This window comes from Chelonia mydas, chromosome 19, assembly GCF_015237465.2.
Source record: "Chelonia mydas isolate rCheMyd1 chromosome 19, rCheMyd1.pri.v2, whole genome shotgun sequence".
Lineage (NCBI taxonomy): Eukaryota > Metazoa > Chordata > Testudines > Cheloniidae > Chelonia > Chelonia mydas.
In genome coordinates, this window is record NC_051259.2 from 9,805,857 (window position 1) to 9,829,327 (window position 23,471).

The following is a 23,471-nucleotide window of genomic DNA, read 5'->3' on the forward strand; positions in this document are numbered from 1 at the left end:
TATGTTCCTGGCCCTATAAGAGTTTTATAAGCGATCATCTTGCTTTATAAATGAGCTCTACTAATAAACTCAGTCTCTAATGGCTGTTACCACATCATTGGACTATGTTCTTCAACCATTTTTGCTGCTCAGTGCCATGTGGAGCAGCAAAGCCTGCTAAGTGTCCTAACCTAATTGCCTCCAGCTATGGGTGAAACAGGTAACAAACAGAGACAGGAGCTACCTGGTGCACCCAGGAGCAAAATAATGTGGTTAGCCCACGCTAACAAAAGGACGGTGTGTGTGAAAACGGTGTTAACTGCATTTGTGTGGCTGTGGCCAAAAAAAAATCAGAATTAACACTCAGGCCCCACTTTAAAATGTCACCTGACTGGTGTGTGAATTGCAACAGCTAACACTGGGTGCTGTGCCTGGGGATGTGGGCATGGGCACAGTTTAATTTCTATATTTGGTGGAAGCAGCTCCAGTCAGGCCAATGGGGCTACGGGGGGGAGGGAAGGGTGGCAAATTCTGCACCTGTCTGAAGCCTGCAGTTTTGGGGGGTAATATTTCGTCCCATCCCCATCCCGCCCCCATGTCTCCCTAAACACCCATGGAGGTGGGGCAGGACCTGACAGGCCTGCATGCTATTTGGGTGGCGACGGGCAGGATTTTGACGGGCTGTTATGAAGAGAGGGAGACATGGGGGCTGTGCCCATAACCGTCCCAGCCCAGCAGGGTGGGCCTTGCTGCCCCCTTCGCAAGGTGTGAGCTGCCCTGGAACATTGTGCCAGTCAGTTCGGGGTGTGGTCCCCAGAGCATCTCCCCAGCACAGGGCCCCCCTCAAGGGAGGGCGGCCCACTCTACCCTCAGGCACCCGCCGACCACGACAGTGCGGGGGGGGACCCTTGGGCGGGGCAGGCTGTTCCCATCTCCTGTTACCCCTCCCCGCCCCTCAGCCGGGTCCCGTCGCCAGCCCCCGGGCCGCGTTGGCGGGAAGCTGAAAGGGCGGGACCATTAAAGGCAGCAGCTTCAGAGCGCGCACAGCGCGTGCGCGGGGGGCTCTCCCTCCGCGCGTGATGATGACGTATGCGGAAGGACACGTCACCCCGCTGGGGAAGCTGCGGAAAGGTAGGGTGGGGAGCGGGCCGAGGCGCTGGGGGTGCTCCCATTGTGCCCCCCCCCGCTGGGGAAGGGTCTGGGGAGAGCCTGTGGGGGTGGGGAGTACCTGACGCGGCTGGGGGAAGCCCCGGGCTGGTGAGGCAGCGTGGCCTAGTGGGCAGAGCACTGGGCTGGGGCTCAGGAGACCCGGGCTGGACTCCTCTGCCCTGCCGCGTGCCTCAGTTTCCCCATCTGTAGCACAGTGATAATGATCCCTGGTAAAGAGCCTACGGCCGTCTGAGAGCTGGGTAGTATTGTTAGTGGCCAGGGAGGAAGGCTAAGGTCTCGGGAGCCGGAGTCTCCTATTGAGAGGGGGTGGGGAAGTTCTGGTAATAAAGCCCGAGTTCTGGGAGGTGGCTGAGCTGCCCTGAGTCCCTGGCCAGACTTCCTTTCTGGAGGAGAAAGGGGAGGGAATCTAAGTGAGGGTGGGTGAAGAAACCATCCCCTCTGTTCACCTCGGGCCCATGATAGAGTCAAAACAAGGCCTGGAGCGGCATGTATTAAACAGCTAGGTGGACTATCCTCCCCCACCTCCAGGCTCTCTCTCCATTACTGCTTTGTCTGCCCTTAGCTGAAGGTGAATTGCTCAGAGCCCTAATTGGGAGAAAGTAAAGGATTCTTTGGGAGCTCAGCAAGTTGCCACAGACATGATCAATGGGCCAAATGTACACGGGACCTATCAGCATTTGATGTGAGTTTAGTGCTGGTGAAACTTTCTGCCTTGATGACTGGAGGCTGAAGTCCTCTTTTTCTACAGAACAGAAATAGCATGAGCGGCAGCAGGTGAAAGGGGAGTGCAGTCTCCAAGGTCAGTTAGCCCTTGTCTTTGCTGATGACCAATTAATGACAACCATGGTGGTGGCTTTTGTAATGTGTGTGCTTATTCTCTGAAACCTGTGCTGAAACCCCACAAGTCTTTTCACCCAGACCATTGAACAGTTATCAGGTGGTATCAATTTTTTCTTATTACCACCCAGTGCTGGCAATATAAAGCTAACAGACTCTATATTCCATTCCTAAGCTATCCAGTCCAGCGATTGCATGTTCTGTTTTTCTAACCTTAGTATAAATTAGTAAAAGAAAGCTCTTAGAAGGTGACTGACTAAAGCGTACTTTTCCAAAGTGACTGTTCTTACCGCTTTGGGCCCAAACAGATCCTCCTGATTCATTTGCCCCTTTTCTCATCTTGCCCCCCAAAAAGAGCCTGTGGGTAAGGCCATGTCGTGGATCAAAGAAGGAGAGCTGACCATCATAGAGAGATTTTGTGCCAACGTTATAAAGGTAAGACAAACCTCTGTGCTGCCTGTGATGACCAAGCATTTTCAAGATTGCTTCTCCATATTATAGAAAAGAACTATCGCTGTGACTGCTTCTGTTATTAATAATAATAATAATATTTTTTAAAAAAAGGCATTGTACAGGAACACATGTTAATACTAGTACTGAATGTACATTCCGAAATTGTATTCAGGGATGGAAAATTACACTGGCTTGAATCTTGTGGATGAGCAGGGCAGTAATTGATGCTTGTCAGTAGCAAGCTGGGATTCCCAGATTTCTAATATTTGTAGCCCTGGCTGATCAAGAGATAATGAATCTTAAAATAATGTATCTTGTCATCCTCTTGCTGTTTCTCTCATTTCATTTCTGATAGCCAGCATCATAAGAATCGCTAGAGCTAGAAATTATTTTTCCATCTGAAAGCAGATGGAAACCCTAGTTTTCAAATGGTATTACACGTTCATGTCTGTCTAGTGGTTTGAGAAATAATGGCTGTTTAAATCATATGAGAATTGAAGAGGGGGTGGGAAGGATGCAAGATAATTAGAATATTTTAGATTCATATAATTCCAATTCTTTTTTAAAAAATATTTATATTGAATGTAATATATCCCAATAGTTCCAGAAAACTGTCTGTCATACCCTCTGCAAGCAAGTTTTGAGAAACTTATGCTGTTGGTGACATAAGCATCTCAAAAAGAGCTGTAGATGCCTAGTGAAATTAAGGGGAGGAAATATCCATCTTCGGAGTGAAAGTCAGATTTTTTTCTCCGTGTAAATGAGTTGGGTCTGTAGTTTCTCTTGAATGCTGAAATTGGAAATGCTTACAATACTGGCAGCATGGGACTTGGAACACTTGCTGAGTCTTCACTGACAGAAGGTGATAATCACTTCATAGTGCTGTTCCAAGCTCTCTTGTATCCTAAATATGTTCAGTTCTCTGTCACACAGCAGAGTAAGGGAGAGCCAAAAGACAGTTAATGGTGAATGCCACTGTCATAGTGCTTCAAATGGACCCTAAGGTAGGGTTACCAAAGAACCATGTGTACATCTAGTAGCCTGTGTTCTTCTGTCTTTCGCTATCTTGTCTCCCCTTCATCCCCAAACTTTACAGGGACTCCATTAGATGGATTCTATACTAAAGGGGAGGCACTGCCAGGAGCTGGATGGGTTAAGCTAATTGAGGTGGGACTCCAAGTTGGTTGTTAGCTTTCTAGTCTGTTTAGCCTTTCTTTTTCTTGCCATCTAGGCAGGTCCAATGCCCAAGCATGTCGCATTCATCATGGATGGGAATCGCCGTTATGCTCAGAAGTGTCACGTGAAGAGGCAGCAGGGGCATTCAGAGGGCTTCGACAAACTGGCACAGGTGGGGAGGACCTTCTAAACAGGTGCTTCTGGGTAACAGAGGTTTGGATGTTGGATCCCTGGTTCCAGTTTTCGTCAGCATTGTCTCTCTGAGTGCATGGACAACTGCCCCCTTTCTTAAAGGGAGTGAAATCTGGTATTTAGACCCTGGGGCTGGGAGTCAGGATTCCTGGGTTCTGTTCTCAGATCTACCATTGACCCCTGTGGCCTTGGGAAAGTCTATTAATCTCTCCTATTTACGCATCTGTAAAACAGGGAAATAATACCTACCTCACGGATCATGACGCTTAATGTTTATAAAGCACATTCAGATCCTTCAGTGAAAGATTCCAAAGTACACAGTGTGATAGATATGACAATATCCTGGACAAACCTTACTGAATTGAGTCCAATACCTTTGGGGTCCATTGGATTAAATATGCAATTGTTTGTGTTATTCTGAGATTGTATATAACTTCTCTAGGAGGAGCGGGGGTGCTAATGTAATTCCTCCGTTATCAGCCCTTTGAAGTCACCCCCAGAGAGGCTCATATATTCTAGTTCAAACTGTGTTCTTTAGGGACCAACATCCAAAAAAAGGATTTTGGGATAAATAGCCTGTTTTTAAATAGGTTTCAGAGTAGCAGCCGTGTTAGTCTGTATTTGCAAAAAGAAAAGGAGTACTAGTGGCACCTTAGAGACTAACCAATTTATTTGAGCGTAAGCTTTTGTGAGCTACAGCTCACTTCATCGGATAAATCGATTAATCTCTAAGGTGCCACTAGTACTCCTTTTCTTTTTGTTTTTAAACAGGCTCAGAGCTTTTGGTTCTGATCCTGCAAACGGACAGGACCTCCGATCCGTGGAGGTCCCCAGTCCTTAAGGAAAGGTTAGAAGGACTGACACCGACCAGACTTGTGGAGATTGCTGGGGGAGGATCTCTGATAAGATTATTAGCAAGCATTTAGGTTCTTTTATTGTTTTGAATATGTTTTCTTGAGTGCTTTTACCTTAAGAATAAAATATGCTTCCTTAGGAAGGATTGTGTGGTAACTTATACTGTGGGCTGCTGTTAGTCTCCAGAGGAGAAAGCAAGCAGGCTTATTTACGCAGTCTGTCTTTTTTGCTGGAATAACACAGTGAAGGTAGGGAACTGTTTAGCCTGGAAATCCTGGTCAGAAGGGAGAGAGATGGGTGGGGGGCTGGAAGCTTGAGAATCAGTGCCCTAGCTGAACCACTAAGGGGAAGTACAGGTGCACTTGACGTGAACTGACACATGCAGTGTTCTATTACGTATAATCTTTTCTCTTGTATGCTACAAGAAGTGGTTTCCCTGAGTGGGTTACTACTCAGTCTGTTCTGGCATTGACCTCTCTGGTTTAAATACTGTGAATGTTTTCAGCCCCCTGTGAGCCTTCTGCTGGATGTTTATTTCATGAAGGTTGGCTCATCCCTACTCCCTCCACCTAGACTTCCAAGATTCTCCGCATTGTTATAATTTCTATGGCTACAAAGAGTTCCTGGCCATAATAAGTGGCTATAGGAAGTGTTGGTTTATTATGAGCATGTGCAGTGTACCTCTGCACTGAAGGTGCTCTGATTGGAACGTTAATGAAATTGAAAGGTGACAAATTCAAAACTGATGCAAGGAAACACTTTTTCCACACAGAGCATAATTAGACTGGAACTCATTGCCATATGACGTTGAGGCCAGGAACTTTGCGAGATTCAAATAAGATTTGGACATTGATGTGGATAACAAGAATATCCAGAGTTTTAACAGTTGATGGTTTGGGGGGCGGGGGAGGGGTTTTTGTTTTTTGTTTTGGTTTTTTTTAAGGCTCTGGAAGGGTTATAAAACCTCATGAGTCAAGGTTTATGCCAATCTCTAACTATTAGGGGTTACGATGAGACTTTCATGGAAGGTGGGCTATCCCACATCTGCCTACTGAAAGTTTCTTCTGAAGCATCTGTCGCTGGACACTGTTGGAGACAGGATGCTGGACTAGATGAATCTCTGGTCTGACCCATTACAGCAATTCCTATGTTCCTAAATGCTCCTTCCGCTTTACTGGCTGTTCTTGGAACACACTGTAATCTACCCTGTAACAGACCCTACAGTTACACTCAGTGTTTAGGTTCTATGCAGGGGTAAAGAAAGGGTATATTTGTTCAAGCCAAGGTTCTTTTCCAGAGTCCTTTGAGGTGAATCAGGAATCTTTATAGAACTAGGAGCATTGTAGACTCTTCTTTTTCTTTTCTTTTCTTTTCTTTTCGTCCCAGTCATTGTTAGTGTAGTGATGAACTTCCATGAAGTTCACACACTTGCTGAGATCTGGTGCTCTGAGTCAGTGGTTCTTAACCAGGGGGTACATGTACCCCTTGGGGTACCTGGAGGTTTTCCAAGGGGTACATCAGCTCATTTAGATATTTGCCTAGTTTTACAACAGGCTACATAAAAAGCACTACCAAGGTCAGTACAAACTAAATTTTCACACAGACAATGACTTGTTTATACTGCTCTATATATTGTATACTGAAATGTAAGTACAATATTTATATTCCAATCGACTTACTTTATAATTGTATGGAAGAAATGAGAAAGTCAGCAATTTTTCAAGTAATAGTGCGCTGTGACGCTTTTGTATTTTTATGTCTGATTTTGTAAGCAAGTAGTTTTTAATTGAGATGAAACTTGAGGGTACCCAAGACAAATCAGACTCTGAAAGGGGTACAGTAGTGTGTAAAGATTTTGAGTCACTGGTTTGAGTGACTACATTTTTCCTCTTGCAGACACTGCGGTGGTGCTTGAATCTGGATATCCGGGAGGTCACGGTCTATGCATTTAGCATTGAGAACTTTAAACGCTCCAAGGAGGAGGTGGATGGGCTGATGGAGCTGGCAAGGCAAAAATTTAGCCGACTGCTGGAAGAACAGTAAGATCCTCTCAAGCCCACACTGAGAGGGCGAAATAAATGTGGGGCAAAGGGAGAATGGCAGTAAGGGATGTTAAAGCGATGTTGTGACATGTTAATCTGCATTAACTCAATTAAAGTAGCTATAGATCTCTCCAGCTATAGACCTGGATTCAGTGTGGATTTAGATGACCACAGAGAGGCATTTTAATGGTTCCACAACTTGGCACATCTATTTGTGTCTGCATGCAGTGTGGGACAAAAAGAATGAAAGCCCTGACTTTTGTGACATCAGAACTGTCGGGGGACAGGGTTAGAATAAAGAGGGCTCGGTTAGCGTAGTTCAGTGTTTGGGTGAATTGGTAAAGGTAGAGAGGGTCTGGAATATTAGAGTGATGCTGTAGGTCACGACTGAAGTAGGCTGAAAACTCGCATGTAACACTGGTTTGCATTGTACTGGACTTGAGCCAGCGTTGTCATTCTCCGCTCAGGAGCTGGTACTGGAATACAAAGGTGGTTGTTGATTTCAGGATAGAGCTACCAGGAGAGTGTCTTTTCTGTCCAAAATAACTATATAGTGAGCATGTTTCCTGTTGGCATTGTTTTTCCCTTGTTGATGCACTAGTCTCCCCTCCAATTGGAAATTAGTGATATGTGAATAGCCACTACTAATTCTAGCTGCCCATACCGTTCTTAATTTCTGCTTAGCAAAATGCAGGAAAATAATCACCTTATATAAAAGTCTTTCATGTGATTAATTTCATAGCCTCTAAGTATGGCAAACCATGCACAATCCCACAACTATGATCCTTATCTTGGTTCTTTTTTAGACAGTTACCAAACTATTTCTGTGTGTCAGGAAACTGGGGGTTATTTTTATTTTTAAATTTCCCTTGAAGAAATGGCTAGAGCTCTAGCAATGGTCAAATTCAGGCTGCCTGGAAACAACTTCAGCACAACTGTCCTCACTGCCAGTTACATCAGGTCTTAATGTCACCTGTGATGTCATGACCCTCTTCTTCCATAATAGATGTTAGGAGTGCCAGATGTAATTTACAGGAAATAGGTAGGGCCCTACCAAATTCACAGCCATCAAAAACGCATCACAGACCGTGAAAACTGGTCTTCTGTATACTTTTACCCTATATCAGCGTTTCTCAAACTGAGGGTCCTGACCCAAAAGGGAGTTGCAAGGCTATTGTAGCGGGGGTCATGGTATTGCAACCCTTACTTCTTCACTGCCTTCAGAGCTGGGTGGCCAGAGAGCCGCAGCTGCCTGCTGAGTGTCCAGCTCTGAAGCCAGTGACCTCACCAGAAGCAGCACAAAAGTAAGGCTGGCATGGTATTGGGGATGGGGGGGTGTCATCACTCTTTGGGGGAGATTGTTGTGGGTTTTACATAGTCATGCTTTCTTATAACACTGTGAAATTCAAGATTTTTTAAAATGCTATGACCATGAAACTTACGAAAATGGACTGTAAATTTGGTAGGGTCCATGGCAGTAGGGTTTGGCATGCCTGCTGTTGATCAGAGCCCAGCTGCTCTCCTCAGCCTTGTTGTTCTGTGTAGGGAGAATTTGAAGAAGCATGGTGTGTGTATCCGTGTCCTTGGGGACCTGCCACTTCTGCCACTGGATATTCAGGAATTGATTGCCCAGGCTGTGCTGGCCACCAGGAACTACAACAAGTGAGTAGTACACAATTCAAAGTTGCAGAGATACTGTATCCATCCCATGCCCTTGGAAGTGGAGATTCAACAGACACTGCACATTGTCCCTTTCTGCCTTTTTCCCCATAAGCATGCATCAGTGTTCTAGATAGATTCTTCTCTCTGTTACCTGCTGGGTCCTTCCTTGAGTTAGTTTCTTTCACATTTTTCAGATGTTTTCTGAATGTCTGCTTTGCATACACGTCAAGACATGAAATCAGCAATGCAGTGAGAGAGATGGCCTGGGGTGTGGAACAAGGACTACTTGAACCTAGGTAACTTGTGTATCTCACTCTAATGACTCTAGTTTACCCACGTCCCCTTCACAGCTTCTGGAATTACTGTGTAGTCTTCCATAGGTGCAACAAAATAAGACCCATCGCTTTAAAATCCAGTCAGTTTCTGGATATCACCATTAGAACGCTGACATGAAATAAAGCAGGGTGGATTTGATTTAAATCAAATTGATTTAAATCACTAGTCAGGAAGACTCCATTTAATCATGGATTTCTACCTAAAAGTGCATTCTTGTTGGTTGTTACAACCTTAATACATGTTCTTCACAAGATAGTTGTAGGTTTCATTTTTAGAAGGTACACGCTATACATTTTTAAAGTGACTTATTTTGAAAACTTTTCAGATTAGTTTTACAGCTATATCAGAAAATGAATGATTGTTTGGTTATTTCATTTACCAAAGGTAATTGAAACAGATAGTTCACCTCCCAATGACTTCATAAATATCTCCAATTCAACAGGTTAATCATTAATATTTGGAGGATTTTCTTGCCATGCTGTATTAGGTGGAGAACATCACCAGACAGACATTTAAATTGTTTTATTTAACTAAAACAACAATATTATGTATTCTGGATTGTTTTCTTCAACAGCAAACGTATAAAATTTTAACGAAACAAACGTGAATTTTTGAATTTAGTTAAACATTCAAATTTTTTAAAATCAGGTTTTTGTTAAAATTCTTTTTAACTAAAATAGTTAAAGGAAATTTTTTTTTTAAAGTGAAATTGACTCTGTCAGCCAGGTCAACATGAGAAACTTAAAATATTGGCTTCTGCAGCTAACTCAGTCATCTTCACCTTCATTTTCCTGTTTGTTCATAATCTGGAAAAGAAAAACAAATTTTCCTGCTTTTTCCTGTCCCAAAAGATTTCTCAATTTGGAATGAATTAGTCCAAAGGAAGAAAATGTTCTTTCTACTCCAGCAGAAGAAGCTACTGCTGTTAAAAGTGAGATTATCACTTCAACAGTCTCTGAATCCAAGTGCTTAAGTGACTTCCACCAGTTCACTGGTGTGACTTTCTTTAAAACATCAGCAAACATATATTTCTTGAATGGTTCACCCTGAGCTCTGAAGTTTATTATAGTTGGCATTATGGAAGGATGGTTGCTGGATGTCCATGTCACAGCCAACTCCTCTTCTTCAGCAGCTAAGGTTTGACCCTGGTACCGAATATTGAGAATATTTGCAAGAAAATGAGCAGGAGATAGCTTGTCCCATTTGTTTTTTTTTAATGCTTGTAATTTAATTCTGTCATTGCATATTTCTCTTTTTAAGATCTCACTCAGTTCCTTCCAGATTTCAACAGCATCAGCAATAAAACAGCTGTTTCCCTGCATTTTGTTCAAGGCGAGAGAAACAGGCTTCAGGGTACTCAGCATGTGTTCGACATTTCTCTTAAGCCCAATGTTGAGAACTTTGACTGTGACAGGGCCATCTATTTTTTCATGATTTTGTTCACAAACTGTCATCAGATTAGGCCAGTTCTTGATACAGTGCTCAAAACAGTCCACTACGGAGTTCCAGAGCAGGTCTTGTGGAGAGTTAGCTTGGTTCCTTCCACTTTTTTCAGAGCAGCTGTTGCAAAGTGGTTGTTATGGTAGTATTTTGCAATTTCAACAACATTAGCCTTTATTTCTGGAACACTGAAGCCTTTGGCTAGGAGGTGCATGAAATGAGCACTGCAACCCTATGTTATTAACTTGGTACTCTCTTCTAAATTTCTTCTCATCTTGGATACATTTGCAATGTTGTCTGTGACCAAGTTGCGTATGAGACATTTGAATTTTTTTTCACAGTTTGTTATAGCTTGTACTGCTACTGTTTGTAGGTATTCTGCTGTGTGTACATTTCCTGATGTATCAATTGTTTTTGTAAGGAAGACATTCCATTCTTCTGTTGTCACATAAGCACATACAACAAGATTATTGTGGACATTGCTGCACCCTTCAAGACTCAGGTTAACAATTTCACCCTCTAGACCTTTTGCACACTGCTCAATTTCTCTTTCATACACTTTTTCCAGCAATTTGCCTGCAACATCTGCTCTGCTGGGTGAACTGTATCCTGGTCTTAATGGCTGAACCATGTTAATGAAGTGTGGGTTCTCAATCATATGGAAAGGAGAGTTTGTTGCATAAACAAACTGAGCAATTTTTTCATCAATTACCTCTTTTTGTAATCTGCTGGTTCTTATCACAAACTTATCTATGGTTGTTTCTGGATGATGGGGATTTATTTATTTATTTTTTGCCACAGGTGATATACTGTGGCTATGTGACATACATGATATGACTGAAACATGATCATTGGCAGAATAACGCTGAAACTATAGAAAATGATGGTGATGTTGAAGGTGGATAGTCTTCAGAACCCTGTATGTTGAGGATGGATTCTCCTAAACAAAATAAGTCGATGCAGTTATTAAATTATTACCATACTGCTCATTTAGTATTATTCATCGCGTTCACTGACACTCAGTACTACTTTAAAGGTGAAATTGTAAAAGGAAGATCTGACTATTTCAGCTATTTTTTATCACAACTGCATCTAAAATGACAGTACCATAGAGTAACAACTATATTTTTTGCTCAAACATGAGAATTCAAGAATAGTCCAGAAGGAAGACCGGCAGTCCTTAAGAAAGAGGTATGAAATAAAAAAAGTTCAGACGTGTTCCTTTCATCATCTTCAATGCAGCTTCCTCCTGAGAAGGAACACTTCTCATGATGTTTCATTCGGGCAGCCAGGCCTTGCATTTCTTTGTTGCACTGTTTGCATTTTGCATGCATGCCTGTCTTACCCACAGGTAGAGGAACTTCATTAAAATATTCCCAAACTGGGTCTCTTTTATGGCCTGCTGCCATTATAGGTTTTCCCTTCTAGTGAGAATGGTATGGTAGATCTCAAATCAATGAAGGCTACACTCAGACCTTAAGACTTCTGGAATATGCGGCTCCAACAGTTTCACTTTTGTTTCTACTGCCTGTCCCTCCCATCTCACATTTATCTCCAGACTTCTTCTCCTTGTCCAGATCTGTTCCGCCCCCCAACAATCTTCTATTCATTAAAGTTTTTGAAACTTGGCACTTTTAGAGAGAGGTAAGGGATTGACTCTGTGTACACAGATTTGCAGCGGGACAATATTATTTGCAGCGGGTCTGTTATTTCTCACCTCAATTTACTTATTTTAAAACATTTTTGCTGTTAACAAGCATATTATCTCTGGAGACACAAATCCACAGTTTGATAACTGCAAAACCAAGCATCTGTGATAGTATCTAGACTGAGCAATGAGTCCCATTGGGTAGATAGAAAAATTCACCTAAATAATCTATAACAAAGCCCCTGGAACCCAACAAGATTGGATCCCTAATCCATGAATTGTTGAACTCATTTACAAAACTTTTCTTAAACATTACATGAATATATTATCTCATACTATGGAGTTAGAATTTATAATCCCTATTCCATGATGAGATATCTTTGAGCTATAATGTATCTTAATTAAAACTATCTTTAGATATGTTTTTTCCTCAAAAAGCATTTTATCAAAAAAATCAGATTTAAATAAAAAAAAATACTTTATTCCAGGGTGGATAAAAATAAATGAACAGGGAGAGCAAGACTGCTTTTGATCAAAAGACTTCAGTGTGGAATGTTCTATATATGGTGATAAAGAATTCAGGGGTGATGGGTTTACAAGGTCTTTCAGCAAATAATCAGTCCTTTCTTTCCACCACTGCTAACCACACTTGACGGGATAATGAGATGCTCTTTAAAAGGGTGCTGGATGTGATTCCAAAACTGGTCCCTGGAGTGCTTGCTTGTGGCTCACAGAGAGCTGGTTAGTCATATGATGCTGGCTTCTCCTTATTTTCAGCTGCTGTACTGCATAAAAAAACCAACTACAATTATATCAAATACCTTAATATTGAGACAGATTCTTTGCCCCTTTCCATCCTCTTTGTGCTACGGGCCCTCGCCCTTTTGTAAGGGGGATCCCCCAGCATGGAGAAGTCCCAACAGCTGTGGAGCTGGCATAGCCAGCTCCTACACTGCCTTCTCCACAATTTCCTGGCACGGGGGACAGAGAGGAGGTGCGCCCAGGATACGCTGGTGCTGTGAAGTGACAAGGCCAATACCTTCCCCTGGATGTTCAGCAGATTGCTTTGCAATGTCCAGTCTTTCAGACTTGAACTGAGTCCTTGTTTCAGATAACCCATCTATGCTATGAGTACAGACATGTAGGAGACCATGTTACAGCTATCTTAAACTGGTTCCATCACACTTCCAGTTGTAGTGTCTGGGATCTTAACTATGTCTCATAACGAAGCTAAAGCTTTGGATATACCCAGCAGGAATTTTAAGGTCTGACCTACGCTGTAAATTTGAACTGTGTTGTAACTAGTTTAGGGAGCAAACATGTGGTAACCTGTAAGGTATATAGGCCCTTACTTTACAGGTTTTGGTAGCTACACAAAACCTTTTTTTTTTTTTTTGGTCCCAATACACCCATAAATTCCATTTTAAAGAGACAGTAACACCACAGCACCTTGATTTGGTAAGTGGTTTAGTCTGTCAGTTAATGTATTGTAAAAACAGGATGATTCCTTGCAAGTTTCACCCGATACTTTGTCATATTTTCCCTAGTGGCCCTTAGGCATTCGCTGATTCCAATCAGACTGGTTTATAGTGACTGAAAATTACTATGTGAGGGCCTTTTTGGTGGCCTTAGGTAACATGGTGATGAATATGGTACAAGAACCTGAACAGAACGGAAGTGAGCTAGAGGGTCTCAATTCAGTTCCAGAGTTTATGGCATAAAAGATGCCTTGACAGTTGGCTTCCTTGCTGGCAGTCTCAGTTGTGAGGTCAAGTAACAAATGGATCATAGAGACTGAACTCCCCTCTCCATGCTGGAGCCAGGGTAGAGTTGAGATGGTCAGGAGAGGGCAAGAAGCTTGCACTGCCACTGTCTGTGCTGTAGATCTCTTCAATCTCTGGTGTTCTCTGTCCAGAACAGCAAACTCATACCTTTATAAGTAGGCCTAGTAACTCTGATTTCATGGTGTTATCACTGTCAGGTTATGGAAGTGATCTGATTAATGAGATGTCTCTCCATCTGTCTCTTTCTCTCTCAGCGATGTGTCAGAGTCATTGCTCGATAAATGTCTCTACACCAACAACTCCCCCAACCCAGACCTCCTGATACGAACCTCTGGAGAGGTCCGACTTAGTGACTTCTTGCTCTGGCAGGTAAAACCTCTGTCTTGTTCTGAAAATATTCCGTATTTGCGTAACAGGCCTTTCTTCTAAGCCCAGGAGTCAGCTGAAGTGGGAGAACCTCTTCCGAAACCAGTCATGCCTTGGCACCAGCAATTCGCTGGATGGTCTAAGAAGTCCTAGGGAAAATCCCAATATGAGATTTTTCCATCTCTCCTGACTTCATGGTGCTCTAATGCACTCCAGTGCAACAAACTGGAGATTTTAATGGTCCTGAAAACACTTAAAATAAGAAATCAGTCTAGTTCACAAGTTGGTGAAGAGACTGATTCGTACCTTCCTTGTTCATTCTCTCACTCATGTCAGTCCAAGTTTTAGATTATCTGAAACTGAGAACTAACCAGTCTGGCAACATATACCCCTGGGATGTGATGGAAGGAATGTGTGATGTGCATCCACTCTTAGCTGTGAATGTTCAGAGGGAAATGTTTAAAAGGCCGTTATCAGGTTTAAAAATAATAAATTTAAGACTAGTGGGAAATGTACATTCCTACAGCACTTCTTTATAAATGGAGTTCTTCATTTTGTCAATCTGGCATCCTTCATCAGCACGTTTTCCAAAATAGCAGTTTCTAACAATATTAGAGGTGGAGGTTCTTACAAGCTGAATCCCTGCTTTCCTTTCTTCTTGCTTCTCCTCACATTGTGGTCCTGTAATGTAGACCTACAACAAACTGAATAGCAACACAGAGAAGGGCACAACAGCTGTCACCCAAACATATATGTCTGACAAATACCTTTATGCCATGTATCTGCGCTGGTAAAATGAGTTTGTTCAATTTCTAGTCTACACTGGAGAATGGGAGGAAGTGGCCAAGAAATGGATCAGACATTCTGGAGAAGCTACTAAATGGTCTGAGGGTTGTGTGCCCTGCAGTGGTGACACTGGAGCTGTGTCCTGTACACCATGACAGCCCTGAAACAGGAGTTATTCTGATGTTGATGAAGCTAATTTGAAATGTTGAAAGGGAATGTCTTAATTGTTATATTTCTCTGTAACAAAATGAGAACTTAAAATTCTTTAGATTTTATATAGCGTTTTTTAAATCTTCAAAGAACTGTACAGACGTTAGCCGTCCTTGCAATGGCCCTGGAAGGTAAAGCATTATCCACATCTTTCAGAAACCCTTGCAGAATAATTATATAACTTTCCCAAGTCTTTGGAAGGAGTTGATGGCAAAAGCAAGATTTAAGTGAAAAGATCCTGGCTCCCAGTCCTAAGATGTTACCCACTGTGTCTCAAATTCAAGGTGCAGTTACAGTGACATTAAGAGAGGGTAAAAAGGAATCACAAGATGACCTATGATAAATGGTGGTCCGGAGGTCATGTTCTGATCCCTAATATGAACCTGTCATCCATCCCTGACACAGGCTCCAACAGTCATGGGATGCTGTTTTAGTTTTGCTGTGTGGCTTGATGCTTAATTTACTAGCAATAGATTATTTTAGGACTGATGTAGCAGTCTAACCCTGCCTGCAGATTGTACTAAGGATGGAAGATCCTTGCACTGCCAACAGTAGAAACAAACGGGTGCAAATAGAACAGTGTTAAGCTGACTCTGAATTTCCTGGCTGTTGTGGTTTTAATTTAAACCCCCTTCATCCAAATGGTATGTTATCATCCCTCAGAGGGATGATTGTTGCTTAATGCTTCCTAGCCTTTTCCTATTAAAATTTCACACAACCAATCCGATAAAGCAGGCTGTGTTGTAATTCTTGGAATACTGTATTGGACAGCCTCATGTACACATGCAGGCAGGACCTGATAAATCCTATGAGAGCCGCTGGCTGGGAAGCTCTGGCATAGCTTGTGACTGACAGAGCCACTTCTTGATGATTTTTCATCCCTAGGATATTAAATTCTTGGTGATCTTGCTTTCTGCAGACATCCCACTCATGCCTGGTGTTTCAGTCTGTGCTGTGGCCAGAATATTCCTTCTGGAACTTGTGTGAGGCTATCCTTCGGTTCCAGATGAACCACAGCGCTTTACAGGTAAGAGCACGAGATAGGATGAGCCCAAGATAAATTGTCTACACAAAACAGTAATAGGCTGGAAGTCAGGAGAGCATGTGTGTAAAGTAGCCTAGTAAGTGTTAGAGACATTGCAATTAACCATGTTTGGATAAACTAATGATATGTCTAGTCAGACGCTATTTCAATAGTGGCTTACAGCAGATGTTCAGTAGTGGGGTGAGTATAATGATGCACCATATCACCACTTGTCTGGTGGCTGGGGTGGTTTCTGCAGAATGTTTCACAAAACAATTTCTAGCCTTTATAATAATGATGGCATAGAAAATCTGAGCCAATGCTGATCTGACCTGATCTAATACCATTTGCCTGAGTTTGCAGATAAAAGAAACAGCTCTGACAGCTGGGATTCTCCCCTGTTCATCTCATTAGGGTGTTCATTCTGAAGCATAATGACACATTGCAATACAATTAACTGATTGACTGATGATCATTAATAGAAGTATCCAGACGCTTTGGGATTCTGGGCAGCGCTGAAATACCACAACTTCTTCCATAAGCAATGAGAAGGTGAAAAGCCCTAATACTGCCTCAAACTTCTTATAGGCTTGTCATCGATCATGTAATTTGGGTTACACCTCAGTGATAAAAACACACAAAATTTAAACAAATTCCCCTAATCTCACTAGATTGCTTTAATGCCTCATTTATTTTGAGAGTATAATAAAGTTCGATTACAATGAGACGGGTTAAAATGTCACCTAAATGTAGTTAACCCCAACTTCAAGGTATTAACATGTAAGTTCCCAACTCTCTGGGAGCATTCTGATCCTATCCCTTTCAAACATGCAGATTGCTGAAAAATAATCAAATTAATGTTTTTACTGCAAATCTATTCATTTGATATTCTCTGCTTTCCATTTAGTTTTCTTTCTGACCTAGATCGATTTAACTAGGTAAGGAGGAATTTCCGCATCAGTGCTACAGCTTAAGTGTGGGTTACTAAAACAGCCAAAAGTGAAACTGACTGCGGCTAGCTGTCATAATAGCTTCAAAACTGTTAGCCCCATACATACTGAGATTAGGCCAACTATGTCATGGCAACCGGAAATCAATTGAGGGTGTTTCTGCAGCAGTTGGTTAGAGATCCTAGCCAAAACTTGTTTGAATTTCTAATTTTGTTTTTGGCTTTATTTGTTACTTGTGTTCCCATGTATTATGAATTATGGTCAAATACAAGGACTTGTTTTAAAAAAAAAAAAAAAAAAAAAAAAAGTTACTCTATTTAAAATGAGTTACAGTTGCTAGACCAAATTTTATAGGAACTCAGCATTTTCTAGTTACCAGCACTGTCACTTGTATTTTCGTTTAAGGAGAGTTGGTAGTGCCTTAATTAAATGAATAACCAAGATTACTTGGGGCAGCCTTAATCTTTGGATAGTGCTCCACATTCCTACCTAAAAATTGAGTTAGATTTCCAGGCCTGTTCTCTTTACAGGGCATCAGGGGTTGTACATGCTACTGGGTGTGCATTTAGGCTTTGTGGGAGGAGAGCTGCTTGTCACTCTAAAGCAGTGATACTCAGACTGGGGCTTAGGAGCCACAAGTGGCTCTTTAATGTGTTTTCTGTGGCTCTTTGCAGCATATGATATTAAAACACTGATTTAATTATTTACTGATCAGGATGCTTTTACTATGTTATTAACCAATTGTAGAATACGTGGTCAGTCATTTTGCTGTGAGAATAATATATCAAAATAATAAACGAAGCAGTGAATTCAAACTACTGTGGCTCTTTTGGGTAATGGTGATCTCTAATTTAGCTCTTGAGCCAGTGAGGTCAGAGTATCACTGCTTTAAAATAATCGCTGAAGCTTCGGAAGGAGCTGGGATGATGGCACATGAAGGAAGGTCTCATCTAAGGCCAAGGAGGGCCCACATAGATGTGGGATGAATTGTGTTGAGAAGGAAGTATGTCAATGAAGATGTGGTAGGGTTTTGGTGGCTTGACTTCTGCTGCTAGATGACAGTGAATTTTATCAGCTGAGGAGCTTTATTTTGGGATGGGATTTCTGCACTGTCAGGACAGTTTTTGGAGGCTGGGGGAGCACAGAAGGGCTGGTACGGTTGAGGGTTTCACAGCTAGCAGAAGGGGCATGTCAAAGGCATTTATCGATGTGTGGGAGTATTGGAGAGTTACCTTTCTCCCCGTTGGCCTCTGTTGGGACGAAACTGCCTCACTGTGCCATCTGCCATTCTGCAGCGTAGGTTGTGCAATGTAGATGCTGGGGCCTTCTAATCCAGATCATACAACTTCAGGCTTTAGAGCACCCCACTAATTGCTCTACAGTGGGCTCACAATTAAGTAGAGAGACTAGGAGTTTCGTACATGGCACTGGTGTGTAATAGGGAGGCAGCTGTAATCTGAGTTGCTCTGTGATAAGTGGGGAGGAGGGTAGTGGAAATGATTAAGGAGAGATTGGTCAGCAAGCCACTTCCATTGAAAGGAAGACATCAAGTCCCGCCTGGTAAACAGACACCATGTCACTCTGTCCAGAGGCAGAAATCCTATATAGAAGAGTTCAGTTATCTTGTATTTCAAACAGGCAACACTATGCCTGTGGAACATGCCTCAGTTGAATGGCTTATCCAAGCACATGAGTAGTGCTTCCACTCAGGCTACTAGCAGCAAGAGAGTTAAACTGGCATCTAAAAATCTCATCTATAAACTTCCTCACTGGAATGAGCTGGGGATCATGCAAACTTTTTACAGCTCCTGTTTTTCTTGTTGCTTACTTGAAAGGACAGCACTACCTTGATATGTTTGCCATTTTGTTGTTACAACCCTGAAGTTAGAAACATTTTTAGAACAAAGCTTATTTTTTGTGGGAAGCGTTGTGGAGACTCCTAAATCCTTTGGGATTTTTTTTTTGTTTTTTTAAAGTCTCCATGTAGCTTTCTAGTATACAAAGCTACATGACTGCAGACTTCAAAATGTGATGTGGAGAGAAATCAAACTATTTTTGTACAGGAAAAGTTCGATACTTAAATCTGTTACCTTTCTATAGCCCCCATACTGCGTCTTTAAATCAGTGCATTGTTAAGTCCAAAGTGTCATCTGGGTGGTGGTGAGCCTGCTCTCGCTTTCTGCTGAAGCAGATTACTTTGGACAGCTGGTCATCAGATGGTAGACTTGCCCCATAAACCATTGTGCTGACTCCTATAACACCACCTTTGAACTGCTTTGAGAACCAGTTCCAAGGATTCTGGGATGTCTTTGACAGGGACTGTTTCGGTTACATGGGTTCATGGTTTGAGAGCTGTGTTGTAAACTAGCTTCTTTAGCTCTGATTCAGATACTCGAGGTTTTTCTACTGGCAGTCACAGCCTTTGTTCCCATATTAAAAGTGAGTCTGTGACCAGACCTAGGTCTCTGTGAAGGGTTCCTCAAGGATTTCCCTGTATCTTTTCCAGCCAATCTAACAGCTGCCTAACAGTACAGGAGATTCACACAGGGCCTATTTTTGGTTTAATCTACAGATTGATGGCTAAGTAAGCAGAGACTTATTTTTGCTGCAGCCCATTCTGCCATGTATCTGCACCACAAAAAGAGGAATGAGCTGAAAGAGCCAGTAAAATGCTAATACTCTCTTGCTTTTCACTTCAGAAGGCCAGAGATTTGCACATGGAGGAAGGGAAGCGGCAGCAGCTGGAAAGTGACCAGGCTTATGTAACAAACAAGCTGCAACAGGAAGGGTCTGCATCCCATGGAGACTCTCAGCGCCGACGGACACTATTGCAGAAATACGCTGCCCTGCGGGAAGAGAGAATCCAGAGCTTTCTGCAGGCTCTGGAGCACAAAAGAGTGGACTTCCTTGAAAGATTGTGTACAGTGTCTGCATGACCTGGATAGGCCTTGTGACGGTGAATATGAGCAGTGTTAGAAATAACACTGTTGCTAGGCCAGAGGAATTCACTATGTGGCAGGGGGTTCCACACTGGTGATGCAGGACTGGTACAAGATTTTATATCCAAAGTGCCACTATCCAGAGGGCAGATCTGGGCTGAATACTATGCGTCTTTCTAGTTCTGTAAATGCCACTGAGGAAGGTGATGTGTCAGGATGGTCTTGCCTCCTGCCACTAAAAATCGAGAAAGGAATGCAGTGCCCCCTTTCTTATCTCTGCTGCCTGACACTTTGCATCTCTGGGTATTTTTGCGACAAGCAATTGACTAGAATTGACTTAAGTCCCCTTGTGAGTCAGCTGAGGCAAAGCTACCCAATTCTCCCTTAAATCTGCCTTGGTCTCTGTGCTTCAATTCCTACTGCCACTTTCGGTAAGATTTGTTTTTTATAATAACATGGGTGGTCAGCTCTTCCAAAGAAGCATGCTATTCCCCTTCTGTGTGGAAAGAATTGTTTGTGGTGGGGACATGCTATGAGCTGTGGCAAAAAATATTCTCCATAAATCATTTTCTTCTTTGCCCTCCTTGCCTTTTTGTTCCAGGTTTTGATACAACTGCTGCTGGTTTTCAAAGAGCTGTAGCAAAATATAGACTGTCAGCCATGCTGTGTAGAGGAAGAAGTTGTTACTGGCCCTTAATATCATCTTGTACTTGCATTGTTGTTCCATCATCCTTTCTACAGTATTGAAGCAAGGAAGGGCACAGGTGTCTTCCAATATCAGGCACAATACTTCTATTTATTTATTTATTTTATTTTAGAGGAGGTGTGGAGAAAGAACCTTACCTGAATCAAATACCTTATTAAAAAGAACTTGTCTGAGGCAGGGAGAGAACTTAGCTAAAGTCAGCTATGTTATGATCTACTAAATGAGTGTAAAACTCAACCCACATGTACAGCTTTCCCCTTCTCCTTCAGAGTATTGAGATGGCCTTAGCTCAAGTACATGGGGACTGAGATCAATCCATGTTTCCTATTCAATACAGTTTAAAGATGACCTGTAGAGGCTCTTAACAGGGATGGTTTGTGTGGCTGTGGAGTAATTTGATGATGGGGAAAGACTCAAATTGGCACTGTACTACCTGTTTTGAATTCCCTACTGGCAGGGAGATGGGCTAGCTGACCTTCTGGTTTTTTCGTCTCTGATTTATGTGCTTCTGTATGGTCAGAACCAATTGAACATGTCTCCACAACTTGTTCCTGAGGCACGTTCAAATGCAACATCAGCTTTTGCTGTTTTTAAAGTGTTCCTTTTACCTCTTGATAAAAAAATGCAGATTTAAAAGATTAAGTGCTGTAAACAGCACCCTGAAAATTATTGTGAAGATGATTAAAATGTCAAACATGAATAAAGCATTAAAAATGCTTTATATTAAAAAGTAAGCTGAAAATTTAAAACTAGAGGAAGCTGCTTTTCTAAGATTTAATGAAGATGATGCCCGGGTATAATGTAATGTTGTTGTTCCTTAACCAATGTGTGACTCCCCACTTTATGCCTGTTAAAATGGAGTGAATTAGCAGATTTTCTGATTTATTCTGTTTGGGTGATGTGCTGGAAACCTGAGACATTGGCTGAATAAACCACTTTCCAGTGCATCCTCTTGTGTAAATAGCTAATGCAACTCCCCAAATAATGCATTGTGAGATCTATGGGTGATGGAGGCTGTCAATTTGATAGTGTTTATCCAGCTGCATTTCATTTAATCCTTTCTTTACATTTCATAAGGTCTTTCTGCGGAAATAGTTCTTAAAATCTGATCTCTCTTATCCTTAAGGAGCTGGATTTCTCTGTAGTCTAAATTTTACGGGGCAGGTAGAGTCCTAGCACAGTACTTGGGAGCCCTGTTCCCTTGTACCCTTCAGGAACTAGAGAATATGTTCTGTGCAATAACCTGTTTTTTGGTCAAATAAAATTATATTTTCAGGTGTAAAATGAAAACAAGGACAGCCTGAACTGCAGTGGTATGCTTTTTTAAAATAAGGAAGGGGTGGAAAAACCAGCACCCAGAGCTTGTACATATATACCTTTTTAGGAATGGGTCTTTCCACTGAAGTTTTTGAGCTAAAGCCCCAGGAATAAAGTTGCAAGCCTTTTCAAGGGAGAGTCCAATTTCTGTAATTTAGAATGGTGTAAAAGCCTTGAGCAAAGGTGGATATAATATGGATTATCATCACTAGAAAGTTTTCTGGGAAGGCTTGCTGTGTAGTTGGAGAGCCCTGTTACAACCCAAAAAGCTGTGGGGTGCTATTCTTCTAGAGAAGGTACAGCTAAATGGACAAGCTTGACACAGGTGAAACTGTGTACCTAATAATCAGAGACAAAGTGTAGCAAATATACATGGAAGAATAGACTCTGGGGTCTCTTTCTCTGTGTCTTCCTATGGATAGGAGCAGACTTTACAAGTCATTTACAATCAATAATGGTTACCAGCACTCAGACTTTCACCCTTTGAGTTGTTTAATAGTCCCTAATCTAATTTTTCTGGGCTTTTCAAACACTAAATGATTAGTTTCCCTATTTCTGTTGGAAAACCTGGAATTTTTACAGGTTTAGGGGGTGGGAGATTTGTTTTATCCTCCCTGTAGCGAAGCTTCTAATCCGTTTCTGTTATCAGCCTAGTGTTGATCTGTTTCCGCGTGGCCAAATGCATGTCCTAAAGCGCCCAGTTCCACCCTGTTGCTTTAACTACGCTGTCCTTCATTGATCGAGTCCTGCTCCTTCCTCTGGTCATTGACTTGGCTGTTTCCCTCTCATCGTTTTTGTTGCCAGGGTGAGTGATTTCGTTTTGTAATTTAGAAAAAAAAAAAACTTCTTCGATTCATTTTCCCGTTGTAGCCTGGACCGTGGGGGCGTTTAAAAGTCAGGAGCGATGCCTGCGGGTGCGGTGGGAACCTGCCCCGCGCGCTCCGCCTTTGTGCGCCCGGGCTTCGGCCGGCTGGGCGCTGCTGCCGCGAGCGGAGCTTTGTTCCCCGTGCCAGGCGCCAGCCACCTCCCGGCGCACGTGGCTTGGCTTTCGCAGGGGCTGGGTGTGGGGTGAAGGGGTAGCGGCCACGGGGGTCACTGAATCCCCGCGGGGGGGCTGGGGGGAGTCCCCACCGGCCTGCACGCTTGTGCCTGGCGTGGGGGGGATAGGCTAGGAGGGCCGGCGGGTGCTGAAGGGACAGCTCCTTAACCTGCCCACTCGCCCCCAGCAGACAGCGAGGCGGGGGGCTGGCTCCAGGTAGCAACAGCGCCTGACCCTCGCGTGTGCGGTGCAGGGCAGAGTGCCCGGCCGGCCGCCCGCGGACCTGCTTCCCACCTGCCTCCCGGTCCGCGCAGCGCCCAGCCCAGGCGGAGGGAGGCCGCGGGGTCCGCGGCCGCGCTCCGCCCCCCTCTTTCAGCCGAGCAGCTGTGGCCGTGCCCGGTCTGCGCCCTCAGCCGGGGGAGGGCGCCCGCAGCCCCCGGGCTGGGCCCTGGTCGGTTCGCATGGGCCTCGCCTTTCCCCTCGTGGGCGACCGCCGGAGGCGGAGCTCCCCCTGGGCCCGAGTGGCCCGCGGGAGGGCTTCGCGCAGCCCCCTTGCCCCG

General features: G+C 43.2%; 1 protein-coding gene across 10 annotated transcripts; it reads left to right on the plus strand.

Moving 5' to 3' along the window:
• The first annotated feature begins 1,037 nt into the window (after nt 1–1,037).
• On the plus strand, nt 1,038–21,502 carry DHDDS (dehydrodolichyl diphosphate synthase subunit). Of its 10 annotated transcripts, none has more exons than XM_043532054.1 (10): nt 1,038–1,110; nt 1,903–1,948; nt 2,342–2,421; nt 3,671–3,787; nt 6,559–6,701; nt 8,250–8,366; nt 8,561–8,662; nt 13,829–13,943; nt 15,856–15,963; nt 19,610–21,502. In XM_043532054.1, the coding sequence occupies exons 3-10, from the start codon at nt 2,359–2,361 to the stop codon at nt 19,844–19,846; spliced, it is 1,002 nt and encodes a 333-aa protein (XP_043387989.1). In that variant the 5' UTR covers nt 1,038–1,110; nt 1,903–1,948; nt 2,342–2,358; the 3' UTR covers nt 19,847–21,502. The 10 variants fall into 10 exon arrangements, with proteins under 10 accessions (XP_043387989.1, XP_043387988.1, XP_037737521.1 ...); XM_043532053.1 differs by having other exon boundaries at nt 1,039–1,123; nt 1,896–1,948; XM_037881593.2 differs by having other exon boundaries at nt 1,059–1,110; nt 1,898–1,948.
• Nucleotides 21,503–23,471: the final 1,969 nt, after the last annotated feature.

Bases quoted from the DNA above. Each gene is read 5' to 3' on its own strand.
- DHDDS (XM_043532054.1), top strand. From the start codon at position 2,359: ATGTCGTGGATCAAAGAAGGAGAGCTGACCATCATAGAGAGATTTTGT. The intron at 6,702-8,249 runs GTAAGATCCTCT...TGTTCTGTGTAG, and splicing joins AGCCGACTGCTGGAAGAACA to GGAGAATTTGAAGAAGCATG. The intron at 15,964-19,609 runs GTAAGAGCACGA...TTTTCACTTCAG, and splicing joins TGAACCACAGCGCTTTACAG to AAGGCCAGAGATTTGCACAT.